A 20,278-nucleotide genomic window follows, 5' to 3' on the forward strand; every position below is an offset into this window, starting at 1 on the left:
TGAGGGTATTTCTGGATGAGATTAGCACTTGCATCAACGTGGGTGGGCATCTTTTAATCTGTTGAGGGCCTGAAAAGAACAAAAGGCAGAGGAAAGAGGATTTGCCCTTTTTTTTTTCCTGCCTCATTGCTTGAGCTGGGACTTCTCATCCCATCTTCTCCTGACCTCAGACTGGGATTTATACTATTGGTTCCTCTGGTTCTCAGGCCATTGGACTAGGATTGAATTATATCACTAGCTTTCTGGGGTCTCCAGCTTGCATGGCAGACTGTGGGATTTCTCAGCTTCCATAAACATAAGCCAATTCCTCATAATTAAAAGAAAACTTATATCTCCCTCCCTACCTATCTATCTTCTATTGGTGCCATTTCTCTGGAAACCCTAATACAAGTTGACCCTTGAACAACACAGGTTTGAACTGCACAGGTCCACTTACGTGCAGATTTTTTTCAGTGAGTACATTCGCCAGTACCACATAATGCAAGGTTAGTTGAATCTGTGAATTCAGAACCACAGGGGGCCAAATGTAAAGTTATACTCAAGTTTCAACGGCGTGGAGGGTGGTACCCCTAAGCCCTGTGTTTTTCAAGGGTCATCTGTGAACATTCTCACAACTACTGTAGATACAGACGTTTTATCTGGAACTTCCTTCAATACACCCTACCAATCAACAAAAGTAAACATACAGCTTTGAAATATCCATTACTGCCATAACATAAAGAGTTGAAATTTATTGCAAATTTCTGAAATCCTTCATAAAGAAACAATTATTTGATTAAACAAACAGTGGAAACTTTTGTTGGGAAATATAGTTTCTGTACATTAGTATCAGAGAAATTCACATAACTGTATTCAAACAGAAGATCAGTTTAGGTTATTTTCAGACCACAATTATGTAACTTACGTCAAAATCCCACTGGTTCCCTCTGAACAGTCTGATAAGAGCTTACCTGATATACTTCAGTGGTAAGTTCTCTAGTTCTGCTAAAAAGTCATACAAAACCAAACAAAAGCCAAACAGAGATGTTATGTTTTGATATGGACTGCAGCTATTTAATTGTATTAATCTGAAGACTTATAAATAAATACACTGTTAGGGATTAGCACTGTGCAAACTATCAGCCATCAGTGTGAGCTCTCCATGGCTTTCTCTGGTTACCAAGTATCATTTTGGTTCTCTCACTGTTATAAGTGGGTAAAGGTCAAGAAATGCCAAGTAAGTACAAAGAGAAGTGATATCTTTGCATAGTATCTCATTTTTTATTACCAGTTTCTAATGTTTTTCTCATAACATGAGTAGCTATTAAGGAAACAATAAGAATATCACCTGTATTCAGTACCTCTTCATCTGAAAAAGGCTTAATTAAGTAAACACTAATTAAAATATCTGGGATCTTAGTTGTCAACACTTCTCTAACTGAAGTCTTTTAAATAAAAAGGTTTTCTTTTAATTTTTTTATTTACCTAGGATTCTAAGGCATACAAGAAACCAAGAAGTCATACCTTTCCTTCAAATTATACATTACACACATATTGTAAAAATATTGAAAATTAAATAATTAGAAATTGCATTAAATACATGACTACTTATAATAAATTTAGGAATTGAAAGCATTACTAGAACACAAAAAAACTGCTCAAATAAAATTCTAGATTTTTTAAAACAATAAAGTCAGTTACTTATCTAAAAGCCAGTACACTTCTTTCTTTGGTAGCTATTAAAATGGTTGTGTTTGCAGAGGATTTGTAGGGTAGTGAAACTACTCTGTATGATATGAGTGGTGGATACAGGTCATTTATGTATTTGTCAAAACTCACAGAATGTACAACATAAAAAGTGAACCCTAATACAAACTATGGACTTTGGGTGATGATGTGTCAATGAAGGTTCAGTGATTTTAACAAATGTACTACTATGGTGCAAGGTGCTGATAGTGGGGGAGACTGTATAAATGCGGGGGTAGAGGGTATATGGGAACTCTCTGTACCTTCCTCTCAATTTTGCTGTGAACCTAAAACTGCTCTAAAAAACAAAGTCTATTTTTAAAAAATCTTTTAAAATAGTTGCCATTTGTCTCAAAGATTCAAAATACCACCACAAAAGGTGATTTTTCTCTTGAAAGTCCATGTGAGTACTCACTAATATGCCATTTTTCACAAATCTAAAAAAAAAAATTATTTCAAAATGCAGTGTCAAAGAGTACCTGTCAACATCCCCGGTATACCATAAACTCTAGGCACCAGAAGCCAAGGGCGTGTAAAGTATGTACATTTAGTAGCTTGAGGAGGTGGTACCTAGGAAAAGGGGAATTAGTGTTTATTTGGGAAAATCTTAATGAGATACACAGAACAAGAAATGAAAAAGGCATGCTTAAGTTACAGCAAAGTATACTTGTGGCCTAAAATATCACTATCTATCTCTTGGCATGTGTGGTACAAGGTAAGAGAGAAAGAAAAATGGAAGATGAAGCACTTAGTCTACCCATTAGCAAAAATAAAGTCACTACTTTCCAAGATCAGGGATGGTGTTATTGGTTTCTCCAAACAACTGTGCTTTTTGGTCATAGCTTGTCTGACCAACTAAACTGAAATTATCCCTACATACTGAGTTGTAATGAGTACCCGAGAGAAACTGCAACAGAAAATATTTATTTGCTACATAATGTTATCATGTATGGCCACTTTTAAAATACAGGAACATATTCTAATGTTGTGGATTATAGAACAAGCAATTTATATTTAAAAAACTAAAAACAAGGAAGTGATTATCATAAAATATTAAATTTGCTATTTAAGCTCATTTAATTCTGCTAATTAGGATGGGCCATATGGATGATAACCTTATTTCAACTCCAATTAAAACAAAGAGGATGTGAAGGAGGAAACATAGCAAAATGTGTGTACACTGGGTTTCCAATTAAACTTCAACCTTCTGGTGTTTTCATTTATTCTTGCCAAAATGTAGTTTTCTATATCTGAAGTTTCTTAGAGATAAATAGCTTACTAAGTGACAATGTGATGACTTAACGGTAAGTAATGATAAACACAGGCCACAAACATTCCCCAAATGAGAAGAGTTGAAGTGGTTCAGTTCATTGTTGCTTTGAGGGAAAATATGTAGCGAGGGGTTAAACAGTGGAGTTAAGATCTAATCAATCTTGACTAGCACTGAAATAGTGGTAAAGTCTAGTACTAACAGAGACTTGATATAGTGGATTTTGAATATCTATGTAAAGCTTTAAAAAGCCTATAAACATAATATAGCAGCAACTATCTATGATTGATATTCCCATTGACTTTATAATTTATTTAGTTGCCCTAGTAATACTACCCATTTATTTTATTGTCTATTTCGGCCTGTTTTAAAGCATTTCCTTTACTTTGGATATGTGGTAAAATTCATCCCATTTTTCACCAAGTTTGATTTTCTATTAGATCCATTATATACTATTATGGCCTCCATAAATAAATTGATAAATGTACTGATCTGTCTCTTCAAATTGGTAGCAAATTGAAATCATAAGTCTTCTAAAAGAATGTCAAGTTTGTCACCAAATTAATGTGCAAGGTCTTCAAGATGGATTTAATTTGTGCCACTTGATAACAACCTTTTCTGGATTTGCAACTGTCTCTTTCCACTGGTTCGCTGCTTCAATGTCATTACTGTCTTCACTTATCCAAATCTGTAAAGGAACAGTACACTCATTTAACTTAACACAATAATGGTAACTGAGTTCAAACCATTAATTACTCTTATGAATGAAAGACAGCTGGATGTTTGGTTTACATATTTTCAACTAAACATCTTTCCATTTTTCCAAAAGTTTGTTTGATTTCTCTCTTTGAAACTTGATGTTAAAACACTTAACCTATTTAGTCATTGAAGACTATTTTATATGACCCAATTCAATTTAAAAATTCAATGTGAGATATTACAAAATCACTTCCTCCAAAACAGTTATTAGTATCCTTTCTTTTTCAATAAATCTAGGAGCTCAACTTAAAATTGATCCCAACCAGTCAAAAACATTTTTGTAAAGATTAATTGAGACTAATCATGATTTAAATTGATTGGTAAGGAATGTGTATTTTAAGTACCTTTTACATTAAATAAAACTGTAATTTTAATTGAAATCTAATAGTCATTCTTCATAGCCAACAATTTCATTGAACCTATCACTTACGTAACTTTAGATAACAGATGTGAATGAACTTGGGAAAACTGTAAAGCATTTTGCAAATATAAGATATCACATTGTATGTTATGTATCACGGAGACAAGGTGAACAAGGAAACAAAACAACCTGAATCCTCAACTCAGCTACAGCACTAACAAATGCTGTTACTTTGGAGTTAACTTCTTTGAGACTCAGTTTCTAATTCTTTTAAATAAAGAAATTGTAGCAGGGCACTCCAAAAAGGTTTGGTTTTCAAACTTTTTTCTCTAAATTTCTTGGTCTGAAGAACTTTTCCTTCAAATAAAATCTTACAAAACACCCCAATATATGAAACAGATAACATAAGAGTGCTTTGGCGGATAGAGAAGTGGGAGACCTTGATTCCACATGTGCCTGCCCCACCATGGTGGCTCCTGAGGCTACCAGAGGAGCCAGAGGGAACAGATGGCCAACAGGAACCTTCCAGAATTATTCTTAACTAAAATCTCAACCGAGAAAGTGGAATCACCAAAAAAGTTATCCTGAAAATCATCTGTCAGGTAAATCTACTCCATTCATACATGGTAGCTGAGGCTTGACAATATGCGAAAACTTTAACTGAATTCATTTTATAGGCCTCACGACTTTGAAAAGTATGCTAGTTATACTAGGTCTTGAGTTCAAACTCTTTTCCAAATAAGAATAGATGAAGAACAACAAAACTATAGTATTTTTGACAAATATTTTAGGTAAAATATATGAAGTGAGTCAGAGTTAGTATCAATCTTTGAAAATTCACATATAATTTGAAGATTTCAGGTAGACTGCTAATAACATCTTGTTGTCAAGTAGAAGCCTTTAAACTAATAATACAGATTTTGGAATTTAAATGTGAGTCAAACAATTGTAATTAAGACAAAAGATACTGGACAGCTACCAGTAACTCATTTAAACAAAGAACTACAAAAGGAAACAAGTTCCTGTAGGACTGGCAAGTAAGCAAGTGTTATGTTGTCTTATACAAATTACTATGAATTTTTCAAATAGATTAATCCAGATGACAATACTGACTAAATAATATCACAACCACTGTTAAAATCTATGTTTTCTAGGAATTCAAATCTAATACAATTCAGCTAATAGCATACAGAGTTAAACATTAAATTGAACGTGACACAGAATAAAGTAAGTTGGATACCTTAAGTAAGTCTTAAGAAATTTGATTGAAATACTTAGTGTTCCCTTCTTCACAAGGAATGAGCCAGGAGTACTGAAAAACTGATCTTTCTTACTGATTTTAAAGCTGAAAAGCTCAGGAGAAAACTTATTTTAAGATAAGAAGCCTGACTCTCAGAAATTCCAACTATTTTTGTATTAAAGCAGAAAGTCTGACAAGATTTGATTTTTGTGGTAACACTGAATTTTAACTTATGATGAACAATTTTACTCTATTCAACCTCAATTTTATCCTGTATTCCCTTTGTTAACTAACTGTTTAAACGCAAAGAAAATTGCAAGGAAGGAATATGAGATAAAAACTCCCTACTAACCTGCCCCACAAAGTGTCTTCTTCCTACAGAGCTTCGACTGTAAAGCTTAATGAGAAAAATAATTTCTTTTTCATTTTGTATAAGTGGAAAAATCATAGTCTCTCCCCACTTTACTCTTCCATTGGAGGCCTTCAATAAGCGCGTCTTCTTCTTATAAATCAACTCTCCCAAGCTAAACATTGCCACTTTCACAAAAAAACCTAAAGAATAAGAAATTTTGATAAATAAAAAATTTTAAATGTCATATAAAGAAATATATCCATATATTGTCATAAAAATATCAATAAGCTACTTTTAAAGATCTGATGAGCTACTGCCATAACAGAAAATATCTCTAGTAAATTTTATAATTATTATCATAATTTATAAGTAACTACTCTAACCTTAAATGAATTTAATCTTCCTCTAACCTGAATGCCCTTAAAGACTGGAATTGCAGACATAAATAACAATCAGCAGCAAAGGAGTACACATTGATAAGGATTATACAAAAGAGAGGTGCCAACTCTTTGGAGAGTTGGAGGAATTTATTTCACAAATTTATATAAGTAAAATTCTTTGCTTGAGACTCCAGAAGTTAAACATATGCCCACTAGAGGAAACCTATTCTTTAAATAAATTTGAGATGTAGAGCTTCCAGTAATGGTAGAATAGCTTTTACAGACTAATCTCTCATAGATGACAATTATAAACTCTGGGGAAAATATTAAAAACAACTGTTCAAGATGCTAAACACTGACCAAAAGCAGAAAGAAACTAGAGGAGAGTCAGCTCTTAAAAGATGAGAACTGCACTAAGTAAAATTCAGGTTTATACAGCTTTTCACCTAAGCCTCCTCCCCAGTCTGACATATAGTGCTTACAACTCGAGCAAAAAGTGCAGTCTGACTAATTTGAGAAGTGATGGTATAGAGCTGGGGCTGCCAGACAGCAAGAAAGTAGAGAGAGCTTCCAGAAAGGAGGGAGCCACAAAGTAAGAACTGAGGCTGACCATTATTTATAAAATGGAGATCATTGGTAATCCTGATTAGCAGTTTTGATTAAAGGAAGATACCTGTTAATGTAGTAAATTGCACTGTTTTGTCCTTGTTTCCTAGAATTAACCCTATATAGTCTTGGTAATTTAACTTATTCTTTTAATGCCAACTTGGACTTTACTTGCTTTTTATTTTATGATTTTTCCATCTATCTACATAAGTGATTGTAGTCTATAGCTATTTTTTGTGTATGCTGTCCTTTCTGTTTTGATAGCAAGAATATGCTAACCTCATAAAGTTACTTTTTCCATCTTTTTTTCATGCTGTGGAACAGCTTATATAGAATGGGAATTATATGTTCCTTGAAAGTTTGGTAGGATCTGCCAGTAAAACCATCTTGGCCTCTGCTTTTATTAGAGGCAGTTCTTTAACTACTTTTACATGGTTATTGTTCTATTGATTCCTCCCTCTTGTGGAGTGAATTTCAACAGTTTTTTTCCTTAGAAAATCATTTATTTTATTTATATAGCTGTTCAAATGAATTGGCATAGTTATAATTGGTATTGTCTTCTGTATTTATTTTATAAATTTATTTATTTATTTATTTATGGCTGTGTTGGGTCTTCATTGCTGTGCGTGGGCTTTCTCTAGATGCGGTGAGTGGGGGCTACTCTTCGTTGTGGTGCGTGGGCTTCTCATTGTGGTGGCTTCTCTTGTTGCAGAGCATGTGCTCTAGGCACGCGGGCTTCAGTAGTTGTGGCACATGGGCTCAGTAGTTGTGGCTTGCAGGCTCTAGAGCACAGGCTCAGTAGTTGTGGCGCACGAGCTTAGCTGCTCCACGGCATGTGGGATCTTCCCGGACCAGGGCTCGAACCCGTGTCCCCTGCATTGGCAGGTGGATTCTTAACCACTGTGCCACCAGGGAAGCCCTCTTATTTATTTTTGAATATCTTCTGAGATTCAAAATTGAAATTATATCCTCTTCCTTGTCTATGTTTTCTTTATTTTTTGCTTGATCCAGCCTACTATAGGTTTGTCTATTTTAATATTCTCTTCAAAGAAAAATCTTTTGGTTTTATTGATTTTGTGTTTTTCTGTTGTCCCCATATTTATCAACTTCAACTTTACCTTTAATTTCTACTTCTACTTTCTTTTGTGTTTGCTGTTCTTTTTCTAGCTTCTTGGACTGTGCTCAATTGTATTTATTTTCAGTCTTTGTAGTTACAGTGGACATCCATTGCTTCTACCTACCTCCTGATATTTCCTCTTCTTCTAGTAGGAAAAAGCAACACTCTTAGTCCTACTCTTAGCCCTTTAGGTAGGACTGACCTCAAACCTCCCACTCTAGTGGCAGCCATGTGAACCAGCCCTAGACAACCAAAATATCAGAATACCTGGCTGTGCTCAAAGGCACAGGCGAGAAAGTATTTCGAGGTTTGTGTCTGATATTTTCAGGTTTTTTTAAAATTAAATTTCTAGTTAGCAGAGTATCCAAAAAAAGGGTACAGACTTCGAGAGAGGATAAATTATCTAGGCTGGTGAAATATAGCTGACAGTCTTCTGGACACTCAACCTATATTAACTAATGAGCTAAATAAAGAATAGCACCAAATGCAAGAAGGTCACAATTGGGTAAGAATCAAGAGACCAGTGGATTAAGGTAGACACAGTGGCTAGTAATTTGAAATCCAATAAAGTAATTTTAAGTTAAAAGGTAATTATGTAAGTTAACTAACAAAAGTAACTAAGATTTTAATCTTCACTATAAGAAATGCAGGAAAAAACTACCTTTTACAAATATTTTCTGAAGATTCCACTTTGAACCACTTTGACATACTTACTCAAAGTCAGGGGTGTTGATGAGCTTGGAAGGTATTGAGCCTCAAGAATTTGTAACTGAATTCTGCTATTTACCGCTTGAAAACAAGTCCCCAGTTCAAGTTCTGCATGGCAAACCTGCATATTAAAAGAGTGTCATTTGCTAATCAAGAATAAAGTTTTGGGATATTTCAAAAATTCAAAAATAAAGAGCAAAGGTTAGAAATTTTGAAAGCACTGCTTTTTACTGACACACAAAGCTAAGTGTTATAAGAGAAGGTTAAGATAAATGTCATGGATTCTGTCAATATGAGGTACTTACTGACTTTCATAAATTCTGATAATATAAGTTACACATACATACTGATCCTTCAAAATCAGGGAGACCAAAAGACAATTCAAATTAAAAAAAAAAAAATTAGGGCTTCCCTGGTGGCGCAGTGGTTAAGAAAGAATCCACCTGTCAATGCAGGGGACACAGGTTTGAGCCCTGGTCCAGGAAGACCCTACATGCCGCGGAGCAACTAAGCCCGTGCACCACAACTGAGCCTGTGCTCTAGAGCCCGCGAGCCACAACTACTGAGCCTGCACTCTAGAGCCCCCATGCCAAACTACTGAAACCCGCGCGCCTAGAGCGCACGCTGTGCAGCAAGAGAAGCCACCGCAATGAGAAGCCCACGCACCACAACAAAGAGTAGCCCCCGCTCACCGCAACTAGAGAAAGCCCACGTGCAGTAACGAAGACCCAACGCAGCCAAAATAAATAAATTTATTAAAAAAAAAATTAAATTCCTAAACAGTTTTACTAGAGAAAATGTCAGTGAAATAAACACCAAAAGAGCATATTTTCGAAAGACTTAAATGTAGTCATTTGAATTATTTTTTCAGAATGTATGAAATATGATAAAAATGTTATATATGAAACGCATCATTATTTCTTCATTTGTAGAAATCAGAGGTAGTGTTACCAAAATCAGAAGACAAAGGATTAGTACAATGAACAGATTTGTGGATTAAGAGCTGAATTACTATGCTAAATGAAAGCAAGCCAAAGATGAAAGTTGGCAAGAAGGAAGCTAGCGAAAGTGATGAGGCAGTAAATAAAAAGGAAAAGGTCAAAGAAAACCTGAGGCAAACAATATAATGAAGGAGATTTAACAAGGGGGAAAAGCTAAAATGTGCTCTTCAGTATTGCTAAGAACAGAAGAAAGTAATTTGTCTTACACAAGCCAACCTATTTACATGGATTCCAGCATCCTTGGAGTGAAAAATAAAAGAGAGAAACATAAAGTCGGCCAAATACAAAAACATTACTGTTCACATGATGAAAAGAGTAAGTATGGGATTAAAGAAAGAACATAATGTTAACAGATCTCACTAGGGCGCAGCACAGACTGACACAAAAGTCTTTGCTAGTACTGATTCCAACAAAGCCATAAAACAGCTGACTGATACTTCATCAAGCGGTTTATATGTGATAATCACGCAGTATTCCCCAGTAATTGACGCATGGATCATAAAAAAGAACATTTTTATGTACATGCCATTGACTGAATCTTGGATATTTTCTTAATACAATATTCTGTAATGGTCAAAATGGCCAAAATTGGTCATGCCATAAGAAATCAAAAGATACAAAGTGAAAAGTGAATCACTTAAAAGTATAAAATCAACCGTTGAGGTTACACTCCCTCTTGAAAAATCTAAAATGATGATAAAAATTGTCTATTTTAGCAATAAATGCTCAATTCTAATAAATAAGTGAATGTACTGCTTTTGCTTTTAATCAGAATAAGGATGGATTAATAAATCTTTTTACATGAACTAATTTGGTATCCATATATAACACCTTTGCTGATTAAAAAAACAAACGTTGCAGTCCTTGGCATTTTAAAAAATACATTTAAAAAATACAGTTATTTATTGATTACAAAACACAAAGGAAACCATGGATAACATTTTTTCATTAATTACTTTCATTATGGTTTTGTACCCATGATATAATAACACTTATGAAAACATCTAAAGGTGGCAAAACTTCTCTTAGTGTTATACACTTGTAGAGTTCACTCTCATAAAACAGAGCAGCATTTGGCAGTGGATTTACCATTTCTTACTTGCCAAGGTTATTTCATAAACTCAATTTATATTCCAAGATATTAATTCGGATCATGAAAAACTATTCAAAGTGGTTTTCAATCTCATAATAACCAAAAAATTAAAATTCTAATCAATTAGTAGGTATACATGCAGAGCATTTTTTTTTTAATTTTTTTCTTAAATTATTTATTTATTTATGGCTGTGTTGGGTCTTCGTTTCTGTGCAAGGGCTTTCTCTAGTTGCGGCAAGCGGGGACCACTCTTCATCGCGGCCTCTCTTGTTGCGGAGTACAGGCTCCAGACGCGCAGGCTCAGTAATTGTGGCTCACGGGCCTAGTTGCTCCGCGGCATGTGGGATCTTCCCAGACCAGGGCTCGAACCCGTGTCTCCTGCATTGGCAGGCGGATTCTCAACCACCGCGCCACCAGGGAAGCCCCCAGAGCATTTTTAATGGGCACAAAACTGTAGAAGATAAAAGATACGACCTCCGTTCCTGAATAATGTATCATTTTTTAAAGAAAAGAGAACTTTTTGAGCTTCCTGGATGAAATGTTAAGCATAATTAAAGAAATCCCTTAACTGGTGATTTTTGAGAATATCTTCTTAGGGGGACAATACATAGCTGATAAAAGATATTTTCACATACTGAGGTATGGGGAAGTTATTCTGGCTTATACATGAGTTAACTTGAATTTTATGCTAACTAAAACAGCCTGTTTGTGGCCTATCAAGCATACATTGTACATCTGCTTTCATTATTAAAGAAAAGGGAGCACTGACCAGAAGTAAAGAATGTCCATGTTAAAAATAAAGATTAAATGCCTCCCTTCCTGGGATGCCACTGCTGGTACTCCTTCAATGATAAGACTCCCTTCCCAGGTGCCAAGGCCATACTGACTTGCTGTGCACATAAGTATGTATGTATCCCTGACTTGTTTGATGTTCTTTGTTCTGACAAGATATAAAACTGCTGAAAACCATGCTTCTCCAGAGCAGTTCCTCAGAGTTATCCGAGAAGCTGTTTTCTGGGCTACAGCCCTCAGTTTGGCTCAAATAAAACTCTTTTCTATTCCTATTATAGACTGTTTATTGATAATTTTCTTCGACACGGTAAAGAGAGCTGGCTGTGGAATCAGAATACCTCAGTTCAAATCCTGATTCCCCAACAACAGGCTATATGAACTCAGGCAAGTGCTTCAAGGTCTTGGTCTCCACAATAGGGATGACAAGAGCAGCAAGCTCATAAGTTCGGTGTGTGCATTAAATCACTTAGGACCAAGTCAGTCATATGCTAAGTTTCTTCAAATATCAGCTATTTCTTCAGGGAAACCTTATGTCTTCCACATTATTCAACACAGAAATTTGAGTTGTCAGCTAGTTGTTAAGGTCAAAAACTGTACTCAGGAAATTATTAGCTCTATATGAAAATTCTGCTGTTCATGATAAAACAGTTGTCAGTGTGAAGGATGGGTATGTAAGTCTGGCTCTTTCAATGTCACAATTAGAATATCAATTTTCCTCCTCAACACAGAAAACAAAGCATATTATTCTTGCTTTTAGCCAATAATAAGAAACATTCACACTCAGTAATATAAATTCACTGGTCCAATATAGCCTGAAAGCCCTTCTTTCAAGCCATCAATCTTTGTATCCCTAGCATGTGGCATAAAACAGATAGACAAATGTTTATAAAACATCTGATATGCAAAATATAATTTTGTAGAAACTGTGCCATAATCATTCATTCAGATTCTCCAAGGCAGATTAAGATTATAATGTCTCAGTTCCCCAGAAAATACATTTGCTGAGTTATCTTCTACTATACTCTACTAATTTTTAAAGATTTAATCTATTAAAAAACCCCAGAAAACCCATGAGGCAGATTACTGCCCTAGAAAATCTCAAGGCTATTGGAGGAGTCAGATATGCAATCATAATAAAATGCTGTGTTATAATAATATTTAAAAAAAAGATTTAATCTATGAATTATCCATTTAAATAGTAATATGTGCCTTTTGTAAAATATGGTTACAGATTACTGTCTACTAAGCTAGTAGTAGATGTAAATGATAAACAAAGATGTAAGTGATAAACTCCTGTCACAGTTAGAAAACAAATTTGCTATACTTTAACAGAAAATAACAATCTAATTTAGCATGCTTTCATTCATCATTTATTCTTTCATATCAACCTACATACAAATATTCAATGCCAGGAATATGACGGGCCCTTACTATGGGCACAGTAAAATATGAAGAAAAAAGATGGAAGCTCAAGCCTTGTTTTTTTTTAAAACAAGTAACTTAAATAATTCTAAGTTATAATAAATGCTATAAAGAAAACACATTTGGTATGGAGATAGAAAATAATAGACAAGAAATAACAAGATTTTTCAATTCTTCTTGATTAATCTTTTGTTCTTTACTTTTTAATCCCTAATTTCCCCTCAATTCAGTGGTTCTCAAGCCAGGCTACACATTAGAATCACCTGAGTAGCTTCTGAAAATTACAGATGCCTCTGGCTCACTCCTCCCCAAATTCTGATTTAATGGTTTAAGTGTGGGCTTCTTTTTAAAGCTCCCCAGGTGATTCTAATGTGGAGCCAGGTTAAGAACCACTTCAAGCACCTTAAATATTTTTGAAAGTAGGTAAAATATAAATCCTATGTAAATTTAAAATCACATATAAGTTCAACCTTATAAAGCGTTATGACTGATTTCTCTCTATATATTATCCTGACACAGAAACTACATAATTAAATCATTAGGAATTTCTAAACAACTTAAACAGTGTTCAGCTGGCTAGTTGAAAGAAGCAACTACTGGGTCTCAAAAATCAATCAGCACTATAGATAATGAAGTTCTTTACAAAAAGACACCAGCTGTAAGATCCTCCATTCTACCCAATTTATGGACATGGTGCTTACTCATGATTAAAACTTTCCTAATCTATTTCAAGGCAATCTCTCATTGAGTTTGGAGTTTATTGATTCTGTCTTGCTTTTCCTAAGTTATCAGCTACTAAAAAAAAAAAAAAAAAACCTAAAAAATTTAAAAATTATTTAAAATTATTCACTTAGGGTTATTACATTGAAGTATGAAACATTAACTAAACATGTACTAGGAGAAAGTAACCCTAACGTTATTTTCCAACGGAGAAAGAAAAGGGGCTCTGTTAACATTTTATCAACTTTTAAAAAATTTATTAAATAATGACATAATTACAACTTTTTTACATTACATTTATGTTACTATTGCTTCTTGAGAGCCTTCCTGATCCTTTAATATATTCTAGTTTTCAAATTATACTCCAACAAACAAAAATTCATCCACTAAATAATTCTAAAAGTGTGAAATACTTTACATATTATATCACTTACAGAAATTTTTGAAGGTGGTGATATATCCAAAGAGTAATCCATTTCCTGTGTGCTAAGAGTTCTGAGTGATAGTGAGCATTCTCCAATAGTTTTCTTCCTAGGAGTTTGCGTTTGAATCTTAAATACAAGTCTTACAGTTTGTAGACTGTGCAGTTTAATAGCAAATACAAACGTTTCCATAAATTCAATAGTCTAAAATAAAAATCAAGAAAATATAAAATGTTAATAGAATGACTGAAAAAAGGGTCATATACCAATACAAAGTAAACAAAAATAACATTTATAACCTAGGAAAGGCAAATTTAATGTTTTTACGATAACAAAAAATATTTTTTAATGAAAATGAAAAGGAGAATGGCCATGACTTGCTTTTCCAAAATTTATTCTGGATACTGCCCTTCTTAATTTCACAAATCCTTTTAATTACTTAGTCATGAATTTAGTTAATATCAACACCAAGTTCACCAGAATACAGCTTTTTCCCTTTTCAAAATTAGGTTGCTCTTCATCTTTGGTTCTGGAGTATCATTCCTGCTATTCACCACACTTCTTCAACAGTTAATGAGAGTACTTCAAGAATCTCATGCAAGCTCTCACAGTAGGCAAAATCTAATTTGTTCACATTAATAAGAGACTTGAATTATTTCTTTAAAGGAGCTATTCTTTGTCTAATGTTCTTCCCATCTAATTTGGGGTTCATTTTATCTTTTAGTGATGTTTGTTCCACTCTTTCCTATCTGAAAATCGATATCCTTGATAGAGAAGACAAAGGGAAATGTAAGTTCCAAGTTCTACCTTCTCTCATAATCTTCCACTCCAGGCAGCAAGTCAGTGTTTTCCATGCCCAGACTATTTTCAAATGTTCTTTTTATTACTTTTAATATTTTTAAAACCTTGGCTTACTGTGACCTAACATCTTCTTGACACTAGACTGTTTTTTGCTTATAAACTTCCTAACATCAGTATTTTAGATACTGTGCCCAAATGTTCACTTTTACGGTAATCACTTATGTCTGTGTAGTCAGAATTGTGTTTCTCAGATCCTCCCTACCACCTGAGCTTTCTTTTCCTTTCAATCTCAAGCCATAGATCACATCAATAATACAGTATGCATAAAATGTTTAATTTTTAAACTCAGATGCAGTGAGCTTACAAATGAAGTAAGTGTGCTGGTTTACATTTTTCCATAAAAGGGGACCCCTAAACAACTTGATAAATAATAAATTTTAAAAGATTCCATGCAAGTTTTAATATGAGAACATTTTCCCCTAACTTTTCCTAAGTTAGCTTAGTTTTATTTGAAAATCAAAAAGTGAAAGTGTTTAATTCAGTAAGTAGTCATCTGTGAGTATCAGGATTAAAACCAGAGTTAAGATTTATTTCCATCTCGACTTTCTACAATGCATATTTTTATAAAGTGAGATCCTAATATTTACACATAAATTTTGATTACTGCTTTTTCACTTATTAAGAACATTTTTCCATGTCCTTAAAAACTCTTCCTAAACATTATTTTTCATGGCTGCCTAGTATTCTATCACATGGTGTAATGGTTTGAATTGTGTCTCCCCCCAAAAAAGATGCGTTGAAGTCCTAACCCCCGCTAACTCAGAATGTGGCCTTATTTGGAAATAGGGTCATTGAAGATGTAATTTGTGAAATTAAGATAAGGTTATACTGGAGTAAGCAGACCTCTAATCCAATATAACTGGCGTCCTTGTAAGAAGATAGTCATGTGAAGACACAGAGACACATGGAGATGAAAGACACGTGGCCATGTGAAAATGAAAGCCAATGATTAGAGTGAAGCCAAGGAATGACAGGGATTGCTGGCCATCACCAGAAGCTAGGAGAGAGGCATAGAAGAGATGGAACAGATTCTCCTTCAGAGAAGGAACCAACACGGCTGACACCTTGATTTCAGACTTCCTCTGAAACTGTGAGAGAGAAATATTTGTTGTTCTAAGCTATCCAGTTTGTGTTACCTTGTTAACAGCACCCATAGGAAACAAATACACAAATACATGATATACCAAGAGTTTTCTCAACCATTCCCCTATGGGAAACATTTAGATAGTTTCCAACTTTTCCTCTATGAACAAAACTGCCAAGAATACTTTATATATATTTTGTTTGCATCTTAGATTATTGCCATGAAGTAGATTCCAAGTAGAAACACTATGTTAAAAAGTATAAATATTTTAAGGTTTTTTTCTTTTAAAAAAAAATCATTTATTGAAGTATAGTTGATTCACAATGTTGTATTAGTTTCTGATGTACAGCAAAGTGATTCAGTTATACATATATATATTCTTTTTCATATTCTTTTCCATTATGGTTTATTACAGGATATTGAATATAGTTCCCTGTGCTATACAACAGTAGGAACTTGTTGTTTATCTATTTTATATATAGTGTTTGTATCTGCTAATCCCAAACTCCTAATTTATCCCTCCCACAACCCCTTTCCCTTTTGGTAACCATTAGTTTGTTTTCTGTCTGTGAGTCCATTTCTGTTTTGTAAATAATTTCATTTGTATCATATTTTAGATTCCACATATAAGTGATATCATATGATATTTGTCTTTCTCCTTCTGACTTACTTCACTTAGTGTAATCTTATTTTAAGGTTTTAATGTATATTGCCAAAATAATTTCCAGAAAGTGTTATGGTCTAGAGTGCTTGAAAAATTTTCCTAATTTTAATAAGCAAAAAAAGAAAGAAAAGAGAAAGCAATATGTAATTTAAATTTGTATATCTATGAATACTATTGAGAGTAAATTTTTTTCATGTTTATTAGTCATTTGAATTACCTTATTTTTAAATGATATGCTCTTGTAGAAGTTTCATTTGTATGGAAAAACACTAACCATCCAACCCATATCAGAAGACAAAAATGAAGATATATTTAAAGTGAAATCTAGAATCTATAAAACAAATTCAGGATCATAAGTCTTCCAGTTACGATCATTGAAAGTATTTAAAAGAAGTTAATTGTAATCATGCAATTATTTCTCAAAGCAAAAGTGGAGTGGGGGAAGAGAGGATGAAAATATAGACACATATATTTATATAAGAAAAGTAAATACAAGAAAAGTAAATAGTTTCATTAGATATTACTCATGTTCTATATATTTTAGTGATTAAGATTTTCTTTTTATATACAATGGAATATTACTCAGCCATAAAAAGAAACGAAATTGAGTTATTGGTAGTGAGGGGGATGGACCTAGAGTCTGTCATACAGAGTGAAGTAAGTCAAAAGAGAAAAACAAATACCGTATGCTAACACTTATATATGGAATCTGAGAAAAAAAAAATGGTCATGAAGAACCTAGGGGCAAGACAGGAATAAAGACACAGACCTACTAGAGAATGGACTTGAGGATATGGGGAGGGGGAAGGGTAAGCTGTGACAAAGTGAGAGAGTGGCATGGACGTATATACACTACCAAATGTAAAATAGATAGCTAGTGGGAAGCAGCCGCATAGCACAGGGAGATCGCTCGGTGCTTTGTGACCACTTAGAGGGGTGGGATAGGGGGGGTGGGAGGGAGGGAGACGCAAGAGGGAAGAGATATGGGAACATATGTATATGTATAACTGATTCACTTTGTTATAAAGCAGAAACTAACACACTACTGTAAAGCAAATATACTCCAATAAAGATGTTAAATAAATAAATAAATAAAAAATAGGGGCTTCCTTGGTGGCGCAGTGGTTGAAAATCTGCCTGCCAATGCAGGGGACACGGGTTCAAGCCCTGGTCTGGGAAGATCCCACATGCCGCAGAGCAGCTAGGCCCGTGAGCCACAGTTACTGAGCCGGCGCGTCTGGAGCCTGTGCTCCGCAACAAGAGAGGCCGCGACGGTGAGAGGCCCACGCACCGCGATGAGGAGTGGCCCCCACTTGCCGCAACTGGATAAAGCCCTCGCACAGAAATGAAGACCCAACACAGCCATAAATAAATAAATAAATAAATAAATATTTTTTAAAAAAATAAATAAATGCATCTTAATATTGGACAACGAAATATCAAGTATTTCTGAGGCTCAAAACGGTCTTTAAAAAAGCAAGGGGTACATAATTTGTAGTTTCCCAAAAATAAAACACTTTCTTATTCCAATTCTTTACATGGGTTAAAGTGACAAATAGGAGAAAAACATAAAAAGATATTCAAACACAAACACTTACATTAGAGCCTTCCTTGACTGAAGATTTGAAATGTACTGGTTTGGGCAATGTTAGTATCCCTTTTACAGAAACAGTAGGATTATCTCCATAACTAGAGGGCCAACTTAAATCTCTGCACTAAAAAGATAAAATAAAAATACAGTTTGAGCTTTACAAAGGACTCTGACAATACAAATATTTGATACATTTCTTGAGTTAATGACTTAAATAAAAACTATAGGGCTTCCCTGGTGGCACAGTGGTTGAGAATCCGCCTGCCAATACAGGGGACATGGGTTCGAGCTCTGGTCGGGAAGATCCCACATGCTGCGGAGTAACTAAGCCCGTGAGCCACAACTACTGAGCCCACGTTCTGCAACTACTGAAGCCAGCATGCCTAGAGCCCGTGCTCCGCAACAAGAGAAGCCCCCACAACGAGAAGCCCACACACCACAATGAAGAGTGGCCCCCGCTCGCTGCAACTACAGAAAGCTCATGCATAGCAACGAAGACCCAACGTAGCCAAAAATAACAAGTAAATAAATTTATAAAAAAACTATAAAAGTAAACTTTAGTCTACTGAGATCTTCTGTTTCATCTACATTAAAATAATCTGACAATGTTTTAGATATCATATCAATTTCCTTCTTGAGGTTAAAAGCAAACATATTTCCATCATATCTATATTTTCTTTAGATTCTTTATTAAATACTATTTTCTGTAAAATACTATAGAACCCTAAATTCCAAAGAAGGTATTGACCCATTCCCTAGAAGAGAGCAACAGTAGATGCTTATAATTTATAGTCTAAATATTCAATTATGTAAGAAAAGTTTGTATTAACTGTATTCACTTACCTGTAAAACTGTGATCCAGATCTGCTCTACTGAAGAATTATAAAACATTTTCACATTTAATCTCCCCAAATCTCTTTCATCTCCTGATAGAGTAATTGTATCTGAATTGTAAAAGAACAAAGATGGTTGAATTACTATGCAATCCTTCCAATCCAACTGAGCTTTGATACAACCCAATTTTAAGAGCACAACTGAAAACTGCTCTAATTACTTTTTAAAGTTGTCAATTTATTAAGACAAAAATCACACTTCAATGCTTTTATTGAAGTGCTGGGGGAAGATATACTATAAAAAGTACCTGGCTTAAAAACTTAACCCAATTATAACCTGAAGAATTTAAGTTAAAACTAAGAAAAACTTTCCCAAATAACACTGATATGGCCTTAATATTGTATGCTTCTGGAAATTCCCTCACTAACATACTTTAAAACAAACGAAAGATATTTAATTTTAAAGATGCCTTTATGCCTGAACACTAAAAAATGGACCATCTGATCTGAGTATTCATATGCAGATAACACTGACAACACAGATATAATCATCTAGACTTTTTTTAACCTTATCATAACTACATTCAAAATACTATTGGGTAGAAATAATTCCCTTAAGAATATAAAAGTAGAATACTTTATTCCTTACCCAGGCTTCTGTTACTCCCCTGAGAATTTTTCCTTGAAGAAGAACTACTGGGCATACTGGACAATGAATCATGTCTCTACAAATAAAATTCTTCTTTAGTCAGATGTTGCATATCAGACTTTAAGGATTCTGAAACTGATGCCCCAATACCCACCCTACTATCAAACTGAGTGCTAATCATTCTGACAGTGTTACTGGTCAGAATTTTTCACTTTTAGATAGTAAAGGGGGAAAAGGTTTTCTGTGTGTGTGTTACCAGGAAAATAGTAAATATCTTACTAGGTAATATATGGGAAAGGCTTTGCTGTTTTTGGTTTGGTTTTGTAATAAGGAGGAAGAGATTACTGTTTATATGTCATACTTGCAAATACTAATGAAAATCAGAATATATTTGGAAGTGCCCTGTTACCTAAAAACCTATAAAGCAGCAGTTATCAAAGCATAGTCCCCAGGGCCAGCAGTACCAGCATCACCTGGGAACTTGCTAGAAATACAAACTCAGGCCCTGATGCAGAGCTATTGAATCAAAAGCTCTGGGGGTGAGGCCTGGCAATCTGTATTTTAACAAGCTCTTCAAACAATTCTGATGCACGGTAAAAAAAAAATGGTGCTATGAAGAATTAATTCT

The 20,278-nt window shown here is 34.4% G+C and overlaps 1 protein-coding gene across 2 annotated transcripts in view; it reads right to left on the reverse strand.

Moving 5' to 3' along the window:
- Positions 1–706: 706 nt before the first annotated feature.
- The window catches only part of TC2N (tandem C2 domains, nuclear), a 46,376-nt gene continuing 26,804 nt past the window's right edge, over positions 707–20,278 (reverse strand). The window contains exons 6-12 of one of the 2 annotated variants that reach the window (XM_036843949.1): positions 19,651–19,726; positions 19,012–19,112; positions 18,176–18,292; positions 13,981–14,172; positions 8,525–8,639; positions 5,708–5,907; positions 707–3,683 (exon numbers count right to left, since the gene is read on the reverse strand). In XM_036843949.1, the coding sequence (XP_036699844.1) occupies positions 3,573–3,683; positions 5,708–5,907; positions 8,525–8,639; positions 13,981–14,172; positions 18,176–18,292; positions 19,012–19,112; positions 19,651–19,726 (912 nt within the window). In that variant the 3' untranslated portion in view covers positions 707–3,572. The remainder of the gene's footprint in view (positions 3,684–5,707; positions 5,908–8,524; positions 8,640–13,980; positions 14,173–18,175; positions 18,293–19,011; positions 19,113–19,650; positions 19,727–20,278) is intronic. The other variant, XM_036843950.1, reaches the window with a different exon arrangement.

The sequence above is a fragment of the Balaenoptera musculus genome, chromosome 2 (genome assembly GCF_009873245.2).
Source record: "Balaenoptera musculus isolate JJ_BM4_2016_0621 chromosome 2, mBalMus1.pri.v3, whole genome shotgun sequence".
NCBI lineage: Eukaryota > Metazoa > Chordata > Mammalia > Artiodactyla > Balaenopteridae > Balaenoptera > Balaenoptera musculus.